At 44.0% G+C, this 21,690-nt stretch overlaps 1 protein-coding gene across 16 annotated transcripts in view; it reads right to left on the bottom strand.

Moving 5' to 3' along the window:
- The window catches only part of PCDH15 (protocadherin related 15), a 526,100-nt gene that overhangs the window by 204,431 nt on the left and 299,979 nt on the right, over nucleotides 1-21,690 (bottom strand). For all 16 annotated transcript variants that reach the window (XM_027692924.1, XM_027692936.1, XM_027692923.1 and 13 more), the window contains 2 exons: nucleotides 10,712-10,872; nucleotides 7,180-7,335 (listed from right to left, as the gene is read on the bottom strand). In XM_027692924.1, the coding sequence (XP_027548725.1) occupies nucleotides 7,180-7,335; nucleotides 10,712-10,872 (317 nt within the window). The remainder of the gene's footprint in view (nucleotides 1-7,179; nucleotides 7,336-10,711; nucleotides 10,873-21,690) is intronic.

Raw genomic sequence — 21,690 nt, forward strand, 5'->3', positions numbered from 1 at the left:
CAAATGCTTGCCGCAGATCTGGATGTTATTTCACATTCACATTTTGTAGTTCACACCATAAAGCAAATAATTAACTCTCCATTTCCTCTTACAGTCAGAGTTCCTGTTTTATTTATAAAGCTGCTAATTAGGTGTGCAATGGTTGACAGAGTTCCCTGAGAAACGTTTTCAGGGCTGAGAATACTGAATCTTTGAAATAAAAAACATCAATTCAAAGCCTTTTTGTTGTGAAACAGGTAGAGTTTAATTTATAGTACTTATACTATCCACACTTAGGCCACAATAACTATGTATATTTATGTTTTGCTGCAACCTTGACTTACTTGCTCCTGGGACAGGCAGCAGAAGTGTCACATGTGGGTGTAGGAAGTTGATTGTACCTTCATACCTACTAAAGGGTTAGGATTAGGATGTGCAGGGGGGAAGGGGCTTTCTCATGCTTTTGGAAGGGGATAGAAAACCAAAGCAAACCCAAAAACCAGCTTGGAAAATTTCCAGGATGGTTGTTTGCAGGGTTTTTTTTTCCCCACCCAGGCCCCCTCACACTCCATTTTCAGCATCCACGCTTCAAAACTTATTTCATGCTTCAAAACTCACTTCCAATCATTTGGGAGATGCCCCTCCTGTTCAAAGCCACACAATATTTTTACACTGAGATCTCAGCATTACAATGTTTTCCCATTAGCCAGCAACATCACTTCTTCCTGTTGCATTGGCCACAACAATTTGACCCCGAATTTGTGAGGGATTTCTGACAGACTGCTGGCAGTTTATTGTTGCAACAACAAGGAGGAACTCAGGTCATCTAATAAAATGTGACTGTTCAACCAAGGATGGTTCATGTTGGATATTAGGAAAAACTCAGCAGCTCAGGGGAGGAAAATCCAACGTGCTTGTGGGCAGAGACAGGGAGAGCACGGAGCCATGGCCCACACAGGCAGGAGAGACGAGCCATGGCAGACATTAAGTTGATGTACCAACAATTAAAAACACACTGGGATGGGGACAAGGGGAGACAGAACAGCACCTTCCCCTATCCCACCCCTCTGCCCAGGCTCAGCATCACTCCTGAACTCCCAGCTCCTCCCTCCTTGCTGCCACACAGCATTTTCCCCTCTCAACACGGTTTTTGGATCACCCAGGGCAGCCCCACCGCCCTCACAGAGACCCCTCAGCCCCCTGGGTACTGACACCCTGAACAGCTCCAAAGAAAAGGGCTTAACCCGCTCATCTCTGGGTAATTAACAGTCTCATTAGGGGAAGGAGACAGGCACTGCTGGCTCCTCAAGGAGTGGCATATGATGGGAATCACCCACGGTCCTGGTGTCCAAACACGGAAAAGTCTTGGTGCTCCTGGGTGGAGTTGAGAGGAGCAGCTCTGCAGACATCAGACATGTGGAATTATAGAATGGTTTGGGTCACAAGGGACTTAAAGCTCATCTTGTTCCACCCCCTGCCATGGGCAGGGACACCTCCCACTAGCCCAGGTTGTTCCAAGCCCTGTCCAACCTGGCCTTGGACACTTCCAGGGATCCAGGGGCAGCCACAGCTTCTCTGGGCAACCTGGGTCAGGGCCTCCCCACCCTCACAGGGAACAATTTCTTCCCACTATCCCATCTAACCCTGCCCTCTGGCAGTGGGAAGCCATTCCCCCTTGTCCTGTCCCTCCAGGCCCTTCTCCAAAATCCCTCTCCAGCTCTCCTGGAGCCCCTTTAGGCCCTGCAAGGGGCTCTCAGGTCTCCCTGGAGCCTTCTCTTCTCCAGGGGAACCCCCCCAGCTCTCCCAGCCTGGCTCCAGAGCAGAGGGGCTCCAGCCCTTGGAGCATCTCCGTGGCCTCCTCTGGACTTGCTCCAGCAGCTCCACATCCTTCCTGTGCTGAGCAGCCCAGAGATGGACACTGTACTCCTGGCGGGGTCTCATATTTTTCCAAACAATATTACACTAAAATACAGTAAATATTAAAATATTTTTAAAAATCCTGTCCCATCCAACCAGCCCAGGAGCTGACAGAAACCCCTGGGGGGTTTGTGCTGCTCCCACTGCGACACCATGCCCTGCAAAGGGAGGGGGCAGAGCTCCAGCCAGCATTCCAAAGGACCAGACCACTCCAAGCGGGAACCTCCCAGCTGCCAAGAGGCTGAGGAAGGGCTGGGCCTGCCCAAGTGCTCCCAGTTGAAGGGCCAGGAGCTGTGGTGCTCTCCAGAAGCCTGAAAAGGCTTGGAAAAGCAAGAGTTATTTGCTGTCTCTCTCAGAGCAGCTGTATCAGGGTTCTGACAGGGTGCAGATAAAGGATGGCCAACATAAAAAGGCTCCAGCACTGTAAAGCACATTATTAAGTGATAACAAAGGAGACAGTTGTAAAAATGAACTATCAGTAAACACCAGAATTACAATTGCACGCTCCAACAGTAAAAGTCAAAAGCTGAAGTCCTGGATTTAATGTATTGCATCCAAAATAACTGACTGCAGATGTGCAGACCTTCAGGACAGGCAGCTTTCCATTTTATGTACATTTTCTTTTATGCAACGCAAGTGATACTAGAAATAACAGAGACAAAAATCCCCACCACTCCCTCATTCCACTCCACTTTCCAGTCTGCTCAAGATCTCACATTAGAGACTCCTTCAGCCTTTAGAAAAATTCAGATGAGCTCTTAACTAGATGCTTCAAAACCCACTTCCAATCATCTGAGAGAGGCCCCTCAGCATTCAAAGCCACACAATATTTTTGCACTGGGATCTCAGCATTACCATGATTTACCCTTAGCCAGCAATATCACTTCTTACTATTGCATTTACCATAACACTTTAACCCCCAAATTTGTGAGGGATTTCTGTCAGTTTGTTGTTGGAACAACAAGGGGGAACTCAGTTCACCTAATAAAATGTGACTATTTAGCCAGAGGAGGCTCAGGTGGGATATTAGAAAAGATTTCTTTACTTAAAGAGTGGAATTTTGTTTCTCCCTGTGAACCTTTAGTGTCTCCTACAGAAAGGCACTGGAGTTATGTAGCAAAGTGTTTGACCATGCTGAGTGTCTTACCTTCTGCAAGATAAAACATTAGGAATTGTAAAGGAACAATTATCTGAGTGTACATGACAGCCTGAGGAGAATCATCTCTGTGGGAATTCAACCCAGTGAAAAAGAACCACGATGACAAGAAACAAGGAAGACTCCAAAAAGAATGCAATTAAACAAACAGAGAGGAAATGCACACCGTACATCTTCTTCTTCCACAGTCTGCAGCTGTAATGCTTAAAAACTTCCCTCAACGTGATTTATGTCTATTAGAAGTCTAGATGCGGGCAGGAATGCTCAGCTCTTCCATAAAACATTTGGAAAATGAATTCTCCTATTATTGGCTATTTACAAAGTTAAAAATGAATAATTTTTCACAGGGGCCCCAAAGAGCAGAGCAAAGCAAGATTTCCAGTTAATCATTCTGAGCTAACATTCTTTTGATGATGTCTACCTGCAGAGATTAATTATTTCCATACCACAAGGAAAAAGACAGCAATAATTACACAACAAGAAATGAAAATTCAGCACAAGTTATAATTCTCAACAGCCCAAAGCCAAAGTTTGGAAATTACTGAAGTTCAAGAAACACACTCATTTTGCAAAAGATTCCCATCTCTGCCAACTTAAGGGGTGGAGGAGGGGGAGAAGAACCCCAAAACCAATAAATTAATCAACCCTACAGTTTTGGGTTCCAAGCTCTACAGTTATGCACATTTAATAACATAATACTGACTTCAACAGTGTTCTAGTAACTCCATTACCATTTCCAGTATTAAAAGCTCCTGAGCTTCCCAACACCTCTGCAGGACTCGGGTAAGTGGAAAAACTAAGACCAAAAAAGTCAGTTTTAGGAAACCCAGGCAATGCTGAATTGGAGCTGTATTTAGCTCAGATAAAAACTATCAAGATAAGTTGTATTTAACACAAAACACAGACAACCACAATGGTGCCTCAGCAGTACAAGATTTTACTTCCTAATCCCCACATTAGGATACATAAATTTAAAACCCTTGCAGCAATGCTATAGATTTGCCTGTGGAATTTTAATTAGTTGCATAATTCTTCTGAATTCCACCCCAGCTCCAGAACTTTGTTTTAATACTGCAATAACTCCTATCTTCAAGTCACTAATACATCCAGTCAGATTTAGCCCCAGGCTGATGTCACTGTCAGGATTTTTTCCCTAAATGAATAATGATGTGATACTTTCATATAAACAAAAATATGTAAAGCAAAAAGCCAAGGAAATAACTCCGCAGAGTATTTCTAATTATCATAAAAATGGGGACATCAAACTTAAGTTGTTTTTACTTTCATGAGGAGATTCAAAATGCTGTGGAGAGCAGCTGGAGTCGGCTGAGACTCATTCTTTGGCTTGAAGAAGACTTTTAATAGGACGATTAAAATCCTCCGGAAAAAAAGTATTTCCTCAATAAACATGTAATGATAATTTTGATATTTGGATGCAAAACCCACATATGTGCTGGAGGGGAACATGAACTTCTCTGTACCATTCAATTTTGGATCCTCCTTCCTCAGGGGTCTTCTACAGGTCCAAGTGTGGCGATGACAGAAGAAAACACCAACAGGACGTTGGACAACACCCAGAATATTCCACAGACACTATTCAAGCCTTGAGATTTCTCAGGATTTTTAGGAGCCAGGTGAAGATAATTGAAGCAGCAGAATGAGGAATTACCGTACAAGACAAAACATGCTGAAAAAAGTCTCCAGAGCACCTGGAGTATGGAAGGAAAGGAGGAACCAACATGTTCACAAGCCACTGGACAAGAGGAAGTTGTTGCATACACTGCTTTTGGTTTGACAGATTTTACAGGTACCAGGAACTGGAGCCTGGGGAACTCATTAGGAAAGCACCACTCCATTTTTCCTAATCCTTATGCTCTTCCCTGAGCATCTGCAAGGGCCACTCACCGAGGAAACACAGGGGATTAGGAAAGCTTTTAGTCTAACTCTGTGGCGGGTTATTCCAATCAAAAAGAAAAACTGAAACACTTTTTGGTATAAAACAGAACAGACACCACCCTTCTGCATCCATCTCATTCTAAACCTTCTGGAAAAAATCCAGGCTTGCTTTTAAACCATGTTTTTTTCCGTGCAAAGGGAAAAGACACGTGTGAAACCAGGATTTATGTTGCTATTACAAGTACCCTCCGCTTCTGTGACAAACTCATCGTAACTGTGGTGTGGACAGTTCAAATATAAAGATGACTTGACATAAAAACCATTCTATTTCTCCAAAATGTAATAAAATCTACTTGTCCTTTGATTTATGTTACTTAGGAAACAGACATTTCCGCACTTTTTGGTATACAAACAACCGAAAAACAGAAGCAAAAAAATAACCACTAAATCCCTCATTTCAGTGCATTCCTGTTGCTAAATTCACTAGAGGCGGTGCCAATTAGGAGCAGAATAAAGCAGCATTAAAACAAATTAATCACTCATTAAAACCTTTGAGGAAGTCTGAGATGATCTGTGTATTTTTTTGCTGTTAATTAATTAATGGGAGCATTAACCCTCTGGGTGCTGCTCAAGGGCACAGTGGTGCCATGTCAGATGTTCTAGGTGGAGCAGGGATAAAATGAACCTAAGATATTAATTAAATCAGGATTCAGCTGGTAGAAAGAGCAACATTTTGCCCAGTAATAATGCAAATAAATGCTTGCAGGGAACATTGCTCAATAAGAGAAACAATTGTGAATGGGGCATTTCTCACTCTGCCTTTCAGACTTCAATCTAATTAAGGAAAATCCTTGTTTCCTCAGTATGACAGCACTGACACACTGCCAGCCTTCAGCTCTGCTCACAGAATTATGCAGGTTTTGGAAGTGATCTTGGCCCTACATCACAGCCCACACAGGCACTTCAAACTCGTGTTCATGTTGCCTTTACTCCAGACCAGAAACGTTCCAGAAACTGGTAAAACAGAGAAATTCCATGGCCATGTAAAGGCCAGTTTGAAAACCATGTACAAAGCATCAGGAGGACTCTCCTGGTGTGCCCACAATGGTATTTTGGGACCTCCACATTCCAGTGTAAGTCACATCATCCAGGATGGCCAAAAATCTGTTTGAAGGGAAACAGTTTCCATTTAAAAGGTGCCACCTCTCAGGAGACCAGGAAGTTTGAGATGCCTGCACATCCTTATCTCAAATTCAGGTCTCTATTTCAATACAATGTGTGCATTTGGGATTTTTTCTGCCCACTTTTGGGTTAAACCCATCAACCAACTCTCCCACTCCTTTCCTGGGGGCAATGGGATGTCCTGCACATCGCTGCACACTTGGGGATTGGAACAACACACAGACACCTCAAAAACCTGAATCTCCCAAACACAAAAAACTAGGAGATTTCTTTTTGAAACAGTAAATCAATTATATTCAAATCAAACAACATGAAAGCAGTCAGCCCTGCCTTCCAAACCAAACCCCAACGGGGACACAATGCACACAGACATTTAACAGCTTCATTTTTTGAAAAGCAACTCTACTTCTTTCAGTCTTCGCCTGCATGAGACCTTCCATTCTCCACATAATTTCAGCCTGGATATTTCCACTTCCGTATGTAAGTCTCCACTTCTGCTTCTTAGTACTAAAGCCCCGAGATACCAACACTGAAAACAGAGATCCTTTGTACTGCTTATTAGCAGATTATTCCATCCCTAAGAGAATAAGACACTTAACTGTAAAGCGAAATGAAGCTGTACCAGCTCAAGATAGAAAGAGATTTTTCACCTTCATATAACACAGAGAAGTCCAATCCACAGCTCTCTGTTCCATAAAGATATAAAGCAAAATAATTCCTTCCACAGACATCATTTAATAAAGAGAAACAGCAATAAATCAAACCTGCACTTTGCCAAGCTTCAATATTGTTAACAAATCCTTCTGAACTATTTACTTTGGGGTCTTTGTGTTTTGGTTTTTTTTTCATAAATACTTTTTGTTTTACTTCCTGTTCGTTTTACTTCCAGGTTTGCTGCTAAAATCGCATTAATGTCACAGAAATCACTTCACTCGTGAAGATTCTGAAGGGACACAAATGGAAAGGACTTGAAAACGACTGAATTTATGGGGTTTTCAAATGGGAAGCCTGAGAAGCACTGACAGGGAAGATGATCTGGGGGTTCTGACCTCGTTCACGGCCACGTAGTAGCGCTGCTGCTGGAACTGGGGGGAGTTGTCGTTGCGGTCCCGCACCACGATCCGCACCTCGTGGTTGATGATGGTGCCAACCTTCTTGTTCACACACTGCACCTGCACCACGATGGACTGGATGGACACTGGGGGCTGAAAGGGAAAAGGTGCCTTTAGAAAGATCCCGAGAAAATGTCACAGGTTGGAAACTTTGGTTTATGAATGGTGGAATTCAGAGAATCCTGGAATGGTTTGCATTGCATGGGAATGTAAGGCCAGACACAGCATCCAGTGCCACCCCCTGCCATGGGCAGGGACACCTTCCACTAGCCCAGGTTGCTCCAGCCTGGCCTTGGACACTTCCAGGGATCCAGGGGCAACCACAGCTTCTCTGGGCAACCTGGGCCAGGGCTTCCCCACCCTCTCAAGGAACAATTCCTTCCCAATATCCCATCTATCCCTGCCCTCTGGCAGTGGGAAGCCATTCCCTCTTGTCCTGTCTCTCCATTCCTTGTCCCCAGTCCCTCTCCAGCTCTCCTGGAGCCCCTTTAGGCCCTGCAAGGGGCTCTCAGCTCTCCCTGGATCCTTCCCTTCTCCCAGTGAACCCCCCCAGCTCTCCCAGCCTGGCTCCAGAGCAGAGGGAATCCAGCCCTTGGAGCATCTCCACGGCCTCCTCTGGACTCACTCCAACAACTTTCTTGTTTCTTTCTTGTCTCCAACTGAAAAGTCAAACCAGAAATAAATCCAATTTTCTCCCATTTACATTTACAAATACTTCAGAAACAACCTTCACTGTAGACAACCCAGACTCCTGATGTTTTCATTCCAGTGAACATCATAATATTCAAATACAAATAACCCCCAAATTTGATGAATGGGCAAAGAAATTTAGGCTGGAATGTCTATTACTACTCATCTGAGTAAGATCCAAGAATTTTTAGGCTGCCTTTAATATGCTTAAACACTACTGAGTAGATCTAGATTTATTAGCCATGCCCAAGAAAAATAGAATTAGTTAAAAAAATAGATATTTGATAACCACTTGATATTCTGGATTTGGTCTTTGTCATGAGACCATGGAAAAAACAGTTTGTTGCTTTTGATAAAATATGAGAGAAACAGCACCAGCATTCCTTTCACAGAAGTACAATTTCTGCTGGGTCAGTGCTTAGATCTAAAATCAGGTGTTTAAACAAACTCTCATCAGTCTGGGCATTTATAGGCAAAAAATATAAATACATAAAGGCACAATGTCACAAATTGTTTATGACACTGGGGACAGATCATTCCAGCACCTCTTAGCAGCTGGTGGCACCTTCAGCTCTGAACTATCACTATTCACTCTTCCTAAGTACTTAAAGTTTTGGAAGTAAAGTCTGGAATTTTCTTTTTATCTGATTTTATTTGGAAAACACACTGCCATCCTTAGTAAAATCAATCAATGGAATCTAATAAGATTTGCTTTCAAGAAAGGTAATAAAACACAGGAACAGGATCAGGATAACTGAATCAGCAGGGAGAGAAAAATGGGAAGAGTATCCAAATATATTGAAAGTGCACCATTTGTGAATTAGAGAATACATCTTTCCTCTGTAATAAAAACTGAATCTGAAGGTTTGACTTAATAAACCCCCCCAATTCCATTGGTACCACAAAGTTTCACCTGGTTTTAACTTGAAAGACGAGAAAAACACATTTGGGGGTTTTTGTTAACAAAAGAAGGAACATTATTCTGCATTTTGGGGGTGAGCACAGAGCTGGTTCTGAAGGCTGGAAACAGCCTTTACAGCATCTTAGAATCATTAAGGTTTGAAAGGACCCCCAAGAGCACCAAGTCCAACAGTTAACCCAGCACTGCCAACCCACCACTTTCCCCTGGTTTTTGAGGGCTGCTTTCATTTTCTTTGGCTTGTGAGGTCCAGCAATTCACTGAGCCCATGGAAGATCTACAGTGGGGCTCACACCCAAAACCTAAATGACCTCAAATCCCAGATTTTCTTTTCATAGCCCACTAAACTGAAATAATCACAAAGGAATAATTTTACACAGTACCAGGGATAAGACGTGTTAAAGTTCACAGCAAAAAGTGAGGAAGTAATACCTTAAATACCAATTTTAACACATTATTATCTATACATAATTATATAAGTACACACTTCAATTGTCCTCTGCACTTGAGTCTCCTTCTGGCAAGGAGCATCACTGTAAAGTGGCTGTGAATTCACTAGGATGTGAAATATCTGTGAGTTGGTTCAGATTGTTGCTAATACTGGAACTCAAATAATCTGACAAGGTCCTTCTGGTAAAGCAAGATTCAGGTCAAGCAGCTCAGGTGAACAACCCCAGAGGGAGAGAAGTGTCACTAAAAGGGGCACTGAGAAAGAATTAGCACTGACCTAATGGGGATTAATGCCAGTTCCTGATCCCATATGGATGTGTAGGATTCCGTGGGCTGAGGAAGAATGGACCCTGCATTTCTTGCAGTGGTTCTCCAGCCTCACCTCCCATTCCAGGCTCTCATTTTTTGCTCTGGCTTAAAATGAAAACTGAAAGGCCAAACATGTTCCAGCAGCTGCTGTTTGGTGCTCGAGCAAGCGCCGACTCTGCCGAGGCACCACAAGGCTTCTGCCACCATGACCACTGTGCCACTCTGTGCTCTGCATCTGAGAACAGCTTGTGAATTAAAACTAAATTAAGAACAGCTGAATTCAATTAGCTCTTTTCAGCTCAAAATGGAAATGAGGGAAAATTTGCATGTTGTTTTTGGTACTTATGAACAGATCTCAAAACACGCGGAGAAGACAAATTAATCAATCAAGCTAATACAAAACAAACTTCCCTGCACTCCAAGCAGAACTCCTGAGTTTTAAAGCATCCTTGCCATATTGATTACAGCACTTTGGAGTCAATTTTCCTTTCAGGTTCTGATGAACTGCAGCAACGCTGCAACACTGTGAGAAAATATCTCTATATTTAAAGTGTTGCTCTTCAGTGAAATTAGCCTAGATGAGAACATTCCTATTTCTTTTGTGCTTTTTAGCTTTCTTTTTATGAAAGTCAAAGTTAGCCTGACAATATTTCTTTCAATGCCATTAGGAACGAATGTACCACATGAATTTTATGCTGCCCTAAAAAAAGAATCTAAAGCAGCACGTTCTCAATTGAACATGTCAAGCTTTGTAAGTGATTTGTAGTAGCCACAAATCCTTTGCTCTTCTCACATCTCATAATTCAATGCACAATAAAAATTTAATTCAGCAAAGGAGCCAGGTTTGGTTGGACGTAAAACCCACACCTTTGTTTGGTTGGTCTTTATTGCTGTGTTTGTCCACACACAGTATTTGCACACATGGCCAAGTTTCTGTGTGCTCCCAATAAATCCTAATGAAAAATCCAATTAACTCTGTCCACATCCATCTGGGGACAAGATAGATGCAGGAATTACATTCCAGCAGGTCTGGTGGTTATGGTTAATTAGGAATTGATGTCCATGGGGAGGAAAGCAAACAAAGAGCCCCCCCAGACTCACATCCCTGTCCAGGACTCGGCCGGTGCTGTTCAGGTACAGGGTCTGTTTGATGGGATCCAGGATCACCCAGTAATCCACGTTGTCCTTCAAGGAGAGCTCAATGGTGGGGTCAGGCCCTCCTGCTGTCCCTTTGATCAGCATGTTGTCAACCAGGATAGTGCCTGCAAGGACAATAAACACACCAGGGAGACATTTAGAGGGGCACCTACATTTTTATGTATTTTCGTAACAACAGCAACAGTCAAAATACTGCTTTTTAACTCGGGTTTCTGGTATTTCATGTTTTGAGTGATGTTTAAAGAGGTTTAAACCTCATTATCTGCAACAAAAAGCTGCCTCTGACATTGCAGCTGTTTCAGACAATTCCAGAAGCAGCACTTGCAAGGCACAATAATTTAAATTGACGATGAGACCCATCACATACAGCGATCTACTTAACGTGATGAGCTTTTCCTCCACTGAGCAACCATCACCCAATCTCACCTCAAACAAATGAAAGCACTGAAATAACAACCAAACCCAGAATAAATTTGCTGCAGCAAGAGTGACACATCAAGGTGATGGGAAAAAAAAAAAGCACAGTTACATAAAGCTCTCCAGGAAAAAGAAGGGTTTATACCTTGAGTTGCTCTGCAACAGAAAATGAATTTGCAGGATAAAGATGTGAAAACTACATCTACCATGACAAAGGTAGTACTTGATGAGGAGCAGCCAGACAGTCAACACCCAGAACATGCTTTTTTTTCCTAGAATCACGATTTGGGTTGGAAGGGACCTTAAAGATCATCTTGTTCCATCCCCTGCCATGGGCAGGGACACCTTCCACCAGCCCAGGTTGCTCCAAGCCCTGTCCAACCTGGCCTTGGACACTTCCAGGGATCCAGGGGCAGCCACAGTAGTGCCAGGGCCTCCCCACCCTCACAGTCAACAATTCCTTCCCAATATCCAACCTAAATTTCTCCTCTGTGAGTGTGAACCCATTCCCCCTTGTCCTGCTGATCCAGTTCCTGACAAACAGTCCCTCTCCTATTTCCCTGTAGTCCCTTCAGACCCTGGAAGGTGCTGTGAAGTCTGCACGCAGCCTTCTCCTCTCCAGGCTGAACATTCCCAGCTCTCCCAGCCTGTCTCCACAGGGAAGGTGCTCCAGTCCCCTCAGCAACTTGGTGGCCTCCTCTGGACTCAGTTTCACGACCTTCCTATTCCGGAGGCACCAGAACTGTGCACGGTGACCCAGGTGGGGCCTCACCAGAGACCATCGTGTCCCACCCTGCAGCTCAAACCCTTGCTTTCTGCAGTCAGCTCTGGTCATTCCCAGCACCCACAAGGCACATCCTTTCCCATGTAAAACACTCCAAAACTCACTCCCCAAATGTCAAGCACGACCAACCACCCCCAGCGCTGCCCCGTGTTTGCAGGCGCAGTGTTTATAAACACTTCTCTGAAATTTCGTTTCTCTGACAAATTAACACCACCCAGTTTGCTTCACACGGAAATACTCCGAGGAATGATCTCCGTGCAAGTTCACCAGCAGTTGGGGAGAAAATCTGTGGCTGTCAGGAGCTGCAGAACTTTTAAATTAGGTTAAAATATTTATCACGTAACCTCCTGTATTAAGGGCCCAAATAATTTATTCCGAAGTGCAGCATGAAGTTTCTTTACGCCTTCACTTCAAAACAGCAACTCTGCATAAATATACAGTCCCAAGTTGGGTTGATGCTTTTTTTTTTTTGGATAAAACAGTAAAATTAATCACTGATCTTAACCCCAGCAAACTGGTTTACAGCCCTGTGGAGAAAAACATCCCAGTACGTTTTTTTCAATCAGTTATTTAAAATTATTTTGTTTTAACACAGTAGAGATGAAAAATTGCCAAATATCTGTAACTTTGCACCAAAGATTAGTTTCAAGTTCAAGGAGCAACAACTTTTTAGCTGCTGTGTCTATTCATGTGTTTTATGGCACAATTTCTTGTTCAATAACATCTGTACAGTTATACTGATCCAGGAGCTTGACCTGGAAGCTTCTGGGACACCACCACGAGTTTTAACATAAAGAGGATTTCACCAGGAAAAAAAAGCTTGTTACAAACCCTGTGACAATCCAGAGGGTTGATGTCTGCTTCACAATTCCTCTAAAATCTATGAAATCCACCAGCTTTTGTATTTCCCCCATTACTGTGACTCAAAGATGATGCAAAGAAGGGTTAGTAATCCAAATTTGTCATCTGAACAAGAGGTTCCCCCTCAAAAAAACCCCAAGGTAACCACCACAATGGCTTCAGCTGCTTTGAATTTTTCCAGACTGAGAAAAGGGGAGCTTGAGGGATGGAAGAACCGGGGCAAATGAAGGAAGTAAATGACACAGAAATGGGAACAGGAGAGAGTTGTGAAAGCAGCGGGAAAATATCCTGCAAGGGATAATTAGGAAACAGGGGAGGGGAAAAGCAGCAACAGATTTGCTTCTCTCTGGTGTTCAAGACTAGTAAGTCCATGAGCAGCTGTTTTGTCCCCACAGGACAGTCCTGGGCCACCTGCTCTGGGAGAGCTGCAAAATACCAGGTCCCTACAGGACATTCCTGGACTGCCTACTCCGAGTTTGGGAGTACCCTTGGGCTAAATTAAGGTGAAGCAATGCCAAAGTTCAATTAGAAACTTTTATTTATGGCAGCAACGATTTCGACTTTATGACAGGTTGAATGGCCTGTGGTGGTAACAATTTAAACCTTTCTGAACAGCCAGAAAATTAAACTTTTCTGAACAACACGTGGCAACAGGGATTTAAACTTCTAAGGAGAAGAAGAAAGGTAGAAGAAAAGACAGGAAAAGAGAGGTAGAGGGAAAAAAAATCCAGGTCACCAGCCAGGATTCCAATGCCATCCCTGGTCCTTTGGATGGTGGTCCCACAAAGCCTCCCCAAGGACCTTCTTTTCTCACAGCCCCTTATCTCCTTGGCTTGGGAACAATCCTTTTCTCCTCTGCTGAATGTTTGAGTCATTAAACTCTTTCAGGTTTTCAGTCCCTCACTGGAGCACCACAGCAGGAGTCACAAGGACACAGAGCCACCACAGCTGCCCACCAATACACCCTTTCATGGAATCACAGAACAGTCTGGGTTGGAAGGGATCTTCAAGATCATCTTGTTCCACCCCCTGCCATGGGCAGGGACACCTTCCACTAGCCCAGGTTGCTCCAAGCCCTGTCCAACCTGGCCTTGGACACTCCAGGGATCCAGGGGCAGCCACAGCTTCTCTGGGCAATCCTGGCACATGAATACAGCCCTGAAGTTTTCTGTCATCCAAACAAACTTATCCTTCCTCCAAGAACAGCCTAAAACTTATTCTTACTTTCCAAGCTGATGAAAAGACAAAACCACCTGCAAGAGCAGGAATAACCTCTGATACTGCCAAGCTACATTAGCAGCCCCTTCAGCTGTCTGATGTACAAAAGGGCCAAGTATCATTAAAAACTCATATTCTGCTGTTTACACAGAACATATTTCCCATTTCAGCAGATTAATCAAGTCCATACAACGAGTTCAAAAAACTCATCAGAGAATTTACATTAAACACAGAATCACAGAATCATTAAGGGTGGAGAAGATCACCAATTCCAACCATCAACCCAGCACCACCACTAAACCATGTCCACAGGTGCTGTATCCACACAGTTTTTGAACACTTCCAGGGGTGGTGACTCCACCACTTCTCTGGGCAGCCTGTTCCAACCTTCTCTGGGAAGAAATTTTCCCTAATATCCAATCTAAATCTTCCCTGGCACAACACGGAATTTTCTGCTCTGGAACATCAGTTGAATTTTTCAGCCAGTGGTATTTAGCCTGGGAGAAATCCACAGGGAGAGACTCAGGAATCCTGTGCACTGTACTCACAGAGGTGCAGCAGTTAAATGAGCAACAGGACATGTCACTTATTCACTTGTTCCAAAGAGAAGTGAGAAGAAAAACTGGTACTTAAAAGGCAGATTTAGATAGATAGAGAGATGGATACACACACTGTCTAACTGTTTGGGCTGCAGCAAGGGCAAGGAATACCATGGGTTGGAAGGGACCTTAAAGATTATCTCATTCCAACCCCTAAAGTATCAAGAGTTGTCCCCAGACTGAAGGAAACTCAACACTTTTGCTCTCTAAAGCAGTGGGAGGGTTTCACACGGTGTATTGAAAAGCGAAAACCAATGAGGAGTGAACAGTAACACAGTTCACACACCCAGTAACTTCTCCCCTACTTGGTGACTCCTGAGAAACCCCAGGTTTCTCTCAGAGACAGAAAATGTGCATTAAAACCACACCTGTAACTTCGTCCTTCTTTCCCGTGCCTGCCACTGATTGTAAATCTGCTTGGAAATGGGGATTATTTACTTAAAGAAAGGCATTATATGGATCAGCTGAAATAGTAGTTGCTTTTTTATATATTCTACAGAGTTTTCATAGTTAAACCTGGACCACAAATGTGTTTTTCTCCATTAGAAGGTGCACGTCTGTAGGACAGGATGAATTAAATAGCAGTAAATCCCAAATCAGTAGAAAATGAAAACCTTATTGCATAAGTATATTCTCAAAATTATCATGAACTTACTCAGGCCCACCCTGCAGGATCACATACAAAAATATGCTAATTCTGCAAAGCCACCTCCTGGGTTATATATTTCCTATCGTGTCCTCCCATCATCAGTAGGGATGGGAAGCTCTTCCACAAGTTTCCAAGGTTGTTTCAAGATTGTTTTCCTGCTGTCCTGGCCTGTTTTGCTCCACATGCAGCCACAGCCTCCAAGCAATTACAGAGCACAGCTAAACCCTTTATTCTGGTCAAACTAAGGGGTTTGACAAGGTCAGGTTAAAGGCTTGTCCTAGTAAATTTGTAAATTCCTAGTCCTCCCACATGGAGCCTTCCCACCTGGAGCCACTCTCTGTCCCCAGGGGAAAAGGTGTGTCCCTAAGGCCCTGCAGTGCTGCTTTGGGTCTATCTTTGGTGAAGGTGACCCCTTCTCTTGTTTTAATGTTTCCCAGCCAGACAATGGGACCAGAGTCCCAAAAAAACACAGGAGTACCTCAGTACTTCACACACAGGGTCCATATTTCATGGTCCACAGGTTGCCCAGAGAAGCTGTGGCTGCCCCTGGATCCCTGGAAGTGTCCAAGGCCAGGCTGGACAGGGCTTGGAGCAACCTGGGCTAGTGGAAGGTGTCCCTGCCCATGGCAGGGGTGGCACTGGATGGGCTTTAAGGACCCTTCCAACCCAAACCACTCTGTGATTCCCTGATTCTATATGTGACTTTGAAACTTCTGACCCACACCATTGACACCCTACTCCAAAACATACCAAAGGAAGATGAAAAGGAAGCAGAAGTAGAAAGCTTCTGTGTTGTGGGGGTGTGTAGGCACCCAGAGCCTGGCCTTGTATTCCCAGCAACAAATAACTTAACAAATGAGGCAGATCTCTGATGAAAACTGGTTTGTGTTGCAGCACATTTGTCAAAGCTGACAGAGAGTATTCCCAGGAACTTAAAAACACCGTTATCAGAAAATTATCAGTCAGGGCTCTCGAGAGGGAACGGAGGCACTGCAAATACAAATGACATCACACATGGGCTGCAGCTGCCTCAAAAATAAGTCACTGCAGGCAACACTAAGTTAATTCAGGAACACTTCCAGTTTTCAGCACCAGTATTTTTTTGAGTTGTATTTCTTTTGACCTCTGTGTGTGAATTTCTGTCTCATTTAAGGACTGGCCTTCGTACACGATGTAAGTGCTGGTGCTTTCAGTTTCTGGTTTAAACTCTGGCCCATTTGTACTTGTTGCAGGTGCAGTTCGAGTGCATTCAGCTTGTTAACTTGAGGAAGAGTTTGGGAAGAGAAAGCCCAAAGTAAAAGAAGGTGAACACACATTTAAAGGAAAGTCCTTGGGCTTTTGAGTTGAACAGATTTGGGTTAGATGAGCAAAAAACAGGTAAAATTGGCTTTGCTTTGTCCTGGCTTTGGACATGCTTAGCAGATGAAGGATGAATACAACATTAATTAATCTAGTCTCAATAAAATAAACCAGGTTTGAAGAAGAATAGAGATTGTTTTTGTGATAATATATTTCAATGGGAACACTTGGATATCCCTGGGAGTGTGACTCCTTTTAAGTGCAAATCATTTTGTTCGCAGGTGCCAAACTCCATAATTGATGAATGCAATCAGGGAATTTGAGTTCCCAGGAGCTCAAACAAACTTATTTGGAAACACAGATTTACGCCACTCAGGAGCTGCCAAGCTTTGCCTCTCAAAATAAAACCCCATATTTCAAAATTAACCTGAAATACATCTGTAGGACTGAGGAAATAAGGGGAGAACTTGAGCTCTCAGTACAGGGAAGCAAGATGGATAGTGAGGAGGCAGGAATGTGTGTGGGGCATGGCTTTGGCCAGAGAAATTCAGCTGATACAACTATTTTATCCAAATGAGTGTTCCAGCACACGACTCGCACAGAGGGAGCACGGGCAGCACCCATCCATCACACCCCAGGTACCCAGGAAACCTCAGAATTCCTGGGCACATTCTGGGGGCAGATCACACATATTCAAAACTGGGTTTGTAAATCTTGTTTGCTTTCCAGTTCCTTCAGCCATTACTCAAGCAAATCAACATCCAGGTTTGTTGGGTCTCTGTTTAGGAAAGTCTAATTTACACTTTGAGCACACAGGGGCTTGTAAATAATGAAACAGATCCAGCAGTTATTTGGGAACACTGTGATCAGGCAGTGGCCACTGAGGGTGGGAATTAAATGATTTGAATGTTTTCACCTTAATTTGGAGCCATCCTGGGGCTTGTTTGCAAACCAGAGAAGCAGCAGGAGCCTGTAAGACTCAGCTCTAAAGCTGAATTACTAACATTATAAAAGCCTACCTAAGCATTGCTTAAACTGCATAATTTTTTTTAATATTTCCTCGGCTTCTGCTGTGCTCCACATGTATCTGTTTTCTCCTAACAAAGCAGGGGAAAAAAGGACAACTTATTTGTGCTTTTCCATCCTCTTTATCTGCTCGTGCTACTTTCTGCAGGAAAGCATCTGGAGGGAAAAAATGTTGTTGCCAGCAAACCTGGATTTTCCTGGTGCACCCCAAAGACAGCTCATCTCATCCCACCCCCTGCCATGGGCAGGGACACCTTCCACTAGCCCAGGTTGCTCCAAGCCCCGTCCAACCTGGCCTTGGACACTTCCAGGGATCCAGGGGCAGCCACAGCTTCTCTGGGCAACCTGGGCCAGGGCCTCCCCACCCTCACAGGGAACAATTCCTTCCCACTATCCCATCTATCCCTGCCCTCTGGCAGTGGGAAACCATCCCCCTTGTCCTGCTGCTCCAGGCCCTTGGAAAGAGTCTCTCTCCACCTCTCTGATCATCTTGGTGCCTCCTCTGCACCCATCATCCAGGCAGATGAAATGATCCCAGACCAAAATTTCTACCTAGATCCGGATGCAAGCCTTGTTAAACAACAATTCAGTGTTCCAGTTCTCTTGCTACAATATCCATCCAATTTTTGCCCAGAGAAAAAAGAATTCTTGAGGTGTGGAGCGAACCACTACAGAGCAAGGGCACGCTGGATTTGATGGCAGATAGAGGAAATCCCACTGTTTCTTACCTATTTCCAAAAAATGGGAGATGCAGTTTATCAGGGAATGAAGGAATTTCTTGTGAGGCCTCAGCAGTGCACATGAAGGAGGAGCTACCCCAAATACCAGATGTGAGGAGAACCCGATAGCAGGACAGAGGAAAAGGAGCTTCTGCCTTTGAAATTCTTTCATTACTCATCTGTAATAATCTGGGCTTGGAGGAAGCATCCACTATTTCTAATTATTTTAAAGCCAGATATGCTTTCTGTGCATTCCTGCCTGGTGTTCACCTGCTATGAGGACAGGGAAAGCATCTCCCTTCTTGAGGAGAGAGCAAATCCTTTCTTTTCCTGAGAATTGCTTTATTACAGAAACAGAAAGCATAAGAAAAGGCCTTTAATATTCACAGACACCTACAGGACCATTTGTAACCTACAATTGTGCCCAAACCTCTGTGAATCCTGTTGCTGTCAGGGAATGAATGAGAATTCCAAACAACTGACAACAGAGCGGCAGAGAAAGAGTCACCCTGAGGGTTTGGGAGTAGAATCCCAAATCAGGGAGTTGTGAGAGCCAGAAGAGTGATGGATTGCAGCGGACACACTGATTTAAACACTAGTCCAACATCCTTCTATCCTATTTTATTCTCATTCCACCAAACCACACTGATTTATTACCACTAGTACCAGCTCCTGGTTGTGTCTGCAGCCACTCCAATAGAAACCTAAGAAAACCAGGAATATTTGGCACTACATCCTGCCTAGAAGCACTTTTTTCTCTCTTTGAGAGCAGCTTTGTTGCCTTTGCAACCAAGCACTGGCTTCTCCACACATTCCCATCCCTGGAAGTGTCCAAGGCCAGGTTAGACAGGGCTTGGAGCAACCTGGGCTAGTGAAAGGTGTCCCTGCCCATGGCAGGGGGTGGAATGAGATGGTTTTCAAGGTCCCTTCCAACCCAAACCACTCTGTGACTCCGTCATTCCTCATAACTCAGTTCCCAAGTCCCCAGTGTCACTAAAGTGCTACGTTCAAAAACCAATTTTAAGCTGCAGTTTTGCAGTTATCAGGAGAAAAACCAAACCTGTTAAAGCCCCATCATTTCCCAGAGACAGTCAATTGTTTCACACTTCCCTGACTTGGCTGTCAGGGAAGCAGCAAGGACACATCCAGCGTAACAGTGTCACAGGAGGACCAGGTTTTTAACCTTTTCATCACCTAACCTGCAAATCAAGATTGATTTTTTGTTTCTCCCCCTTCAGCCAGACCTGCTCCTTTCCCAAAGGGAACTCACCCTCACCAAAAGGCTGTTTGAACAGGTCTCAGGATAAGGACAAAGTTGAGTGAACTGAAACCAAACATTTGCAGGGGGCTGCTGGAGAGCTCGCTGCATTTCACTTCACTTGTCATCTTAAAGTTCTCTTAACTAAAAGCTGAATTTTAGACATGGAATTAATTAAGTTTTTGCTATTCTGATGCACAAGGAAATGGAAATGGATGTGGAAGTGGGTGTCAGTCTCTTCTCCCAGGTAACAAGTTACAGGGTGAGAGGAATTGGCCTCAGGCTGCCCCAGGGGAGGTTTAGTTTGGATAGCAGGGAAAATTCCTTCACGGAAAGCAATGTCAGTAATGTCAGTACCAGACTGCCCAGGACAGTGGTGGAGTCACCATCCCTGGAAGTGTTCCAAAAATATGTGGGTGTGGCACTTGGGAACATGGGTTAGTGGTGGACATGACAGAGGAGCTGGGTTGATGCTCTTAAAGGCCTTTTCCAACCTTAATGGTTCTGACATTTGCTTTATCAAGCAGTTGCAGCAAAGCCTAAAAGGAAGAAGTCTCAGCACATACTGAAGCAAAAATAAAAAATAAAATCACTGAAATGATAAAACATATTAATGATTCTACATGTGCACAGTTGGTACTGCCCAACTTGAGCACCAGCCAAGCTTCCTGCTCTAATCCTGCTGAGCCCCTCACAGTGGGAAGATCATAAAACAGGAGTGCTGTCTTAAGACAGTGGTTTTTAAGAACAAAATCCAGATGAAAATAAACCTCTTGCACCTTTTAAGACTTCCAAATCAGCTCCTCCAGAGCAGGAATTTGAAATGAAGCGAAGTGTTTAATGCCATCAGGGACATGCCTCTTGTCAACCCTGGGAAAACTTCAAGCTGATGAATAAAACAATTCCCAGGTGTTCAGAACAGGACTTGGGAGTTTAGGAACTACAGTGCCAAAAGATGCCCTCACCTCTGAGCACACCAGTACCTCATCCCCCTCCCTGCTGCCCCTTGCCCACGTGCCAGCCCCAAACATGATGGCACATCACCCATTCCCCACAGTGCCCACTTGGATCAGAGCTGGGAATCTCCAGGGTCAAAACTGGGATGATAAAAGGACAAAGACAACCTTCTCTATAAACAAAAAACAGACCTAAGTGGGACGTGGTTCCACAGACCAACTCAACTTAAGTGGGACCATTTAACAAACAACTGCTCCAGGTCACGGCGTAAACTCAAGATTCAGTGGCGTGTGATGGAAGTTAAAAATCGAATTCTCAGGACATGGATTTGTTTTCAAAATAAAAAATAAGCACAGTGTGATTCAGACTTTGCTGCTAAAAACATTGGGTGCATCATTAATGCCACACTAACCTGGAGGCTGCTACAGTCAAGATGAGGGGGATTTTAACCACTTCTTTGAGCAGCTTAAAACACAGAGAAAAATACACAGGTTCAAAATGCGGATTTCACTCCATATTTCTACCACTAAAAGTTTCAATGGAGAATAACTTAAAGACTCTCTCACAGTCTTTTCAACTTAAGTCTTTTTTCACTTACTCAACCACAAGCTTATGAGGCAAAAGTCACCACTTGAAGGCATCTCATTTCCAGGACATCAGTATTTCCCAGGACTTCTCCAAAGCTAGTGTACAAACCAGAGGGGTTATTTGGCTGCCCCATCCAACCCTGAACACTTCCAGGGATGGGGCAGCCACAGCTTCTCAGGGCCTCCCCACCCTCACAGCCAGGAATTTCTTCCCAATATCCCATCTAACCCTGCCCTCTGGCAGAGGGGAGCCATTCCCCCTTATCCTGGCACTCCAGACCCTTGTCCAAAGTCCCTCTCCAGCTCTCTTGGAGCCCCTTTAGGGACTGGAAGTACATTTAATATGACTTTTCAGAGAAAACCTACAAAAGAAGAGACAAGGAATAGAGAATTAACACTTCTTGAAAGTAGAACCAACCCAAGTGTGGCAGCATTCACACAACCCACCAAGCTTTCAGAACACTGATAACACTTGGCAACTGCTACATCTCTTAAACATTCATTGTTTTACATCCAATCTAGTGATGGCTTTGCACAGTTCAGTGTCA

The sequence above is a fragment of the Neopelma chrysocephalum genome, unplaced genomic scaffold (genome assembly GCF_003984885.1).
Source record: "Neopelma chrysocephalum unplaced genomic scaffold, ASM398488v2 Primary Assembly neopelma1_89, whole genome shotgun sequence".
In the NCBI taxonomy this organism is placed as follows: Eukaryota; Metazoa; Chordata; class Aves; order Passeriformes; family Pipridae; genus Neopelma; species Neopelma chrysocephalum.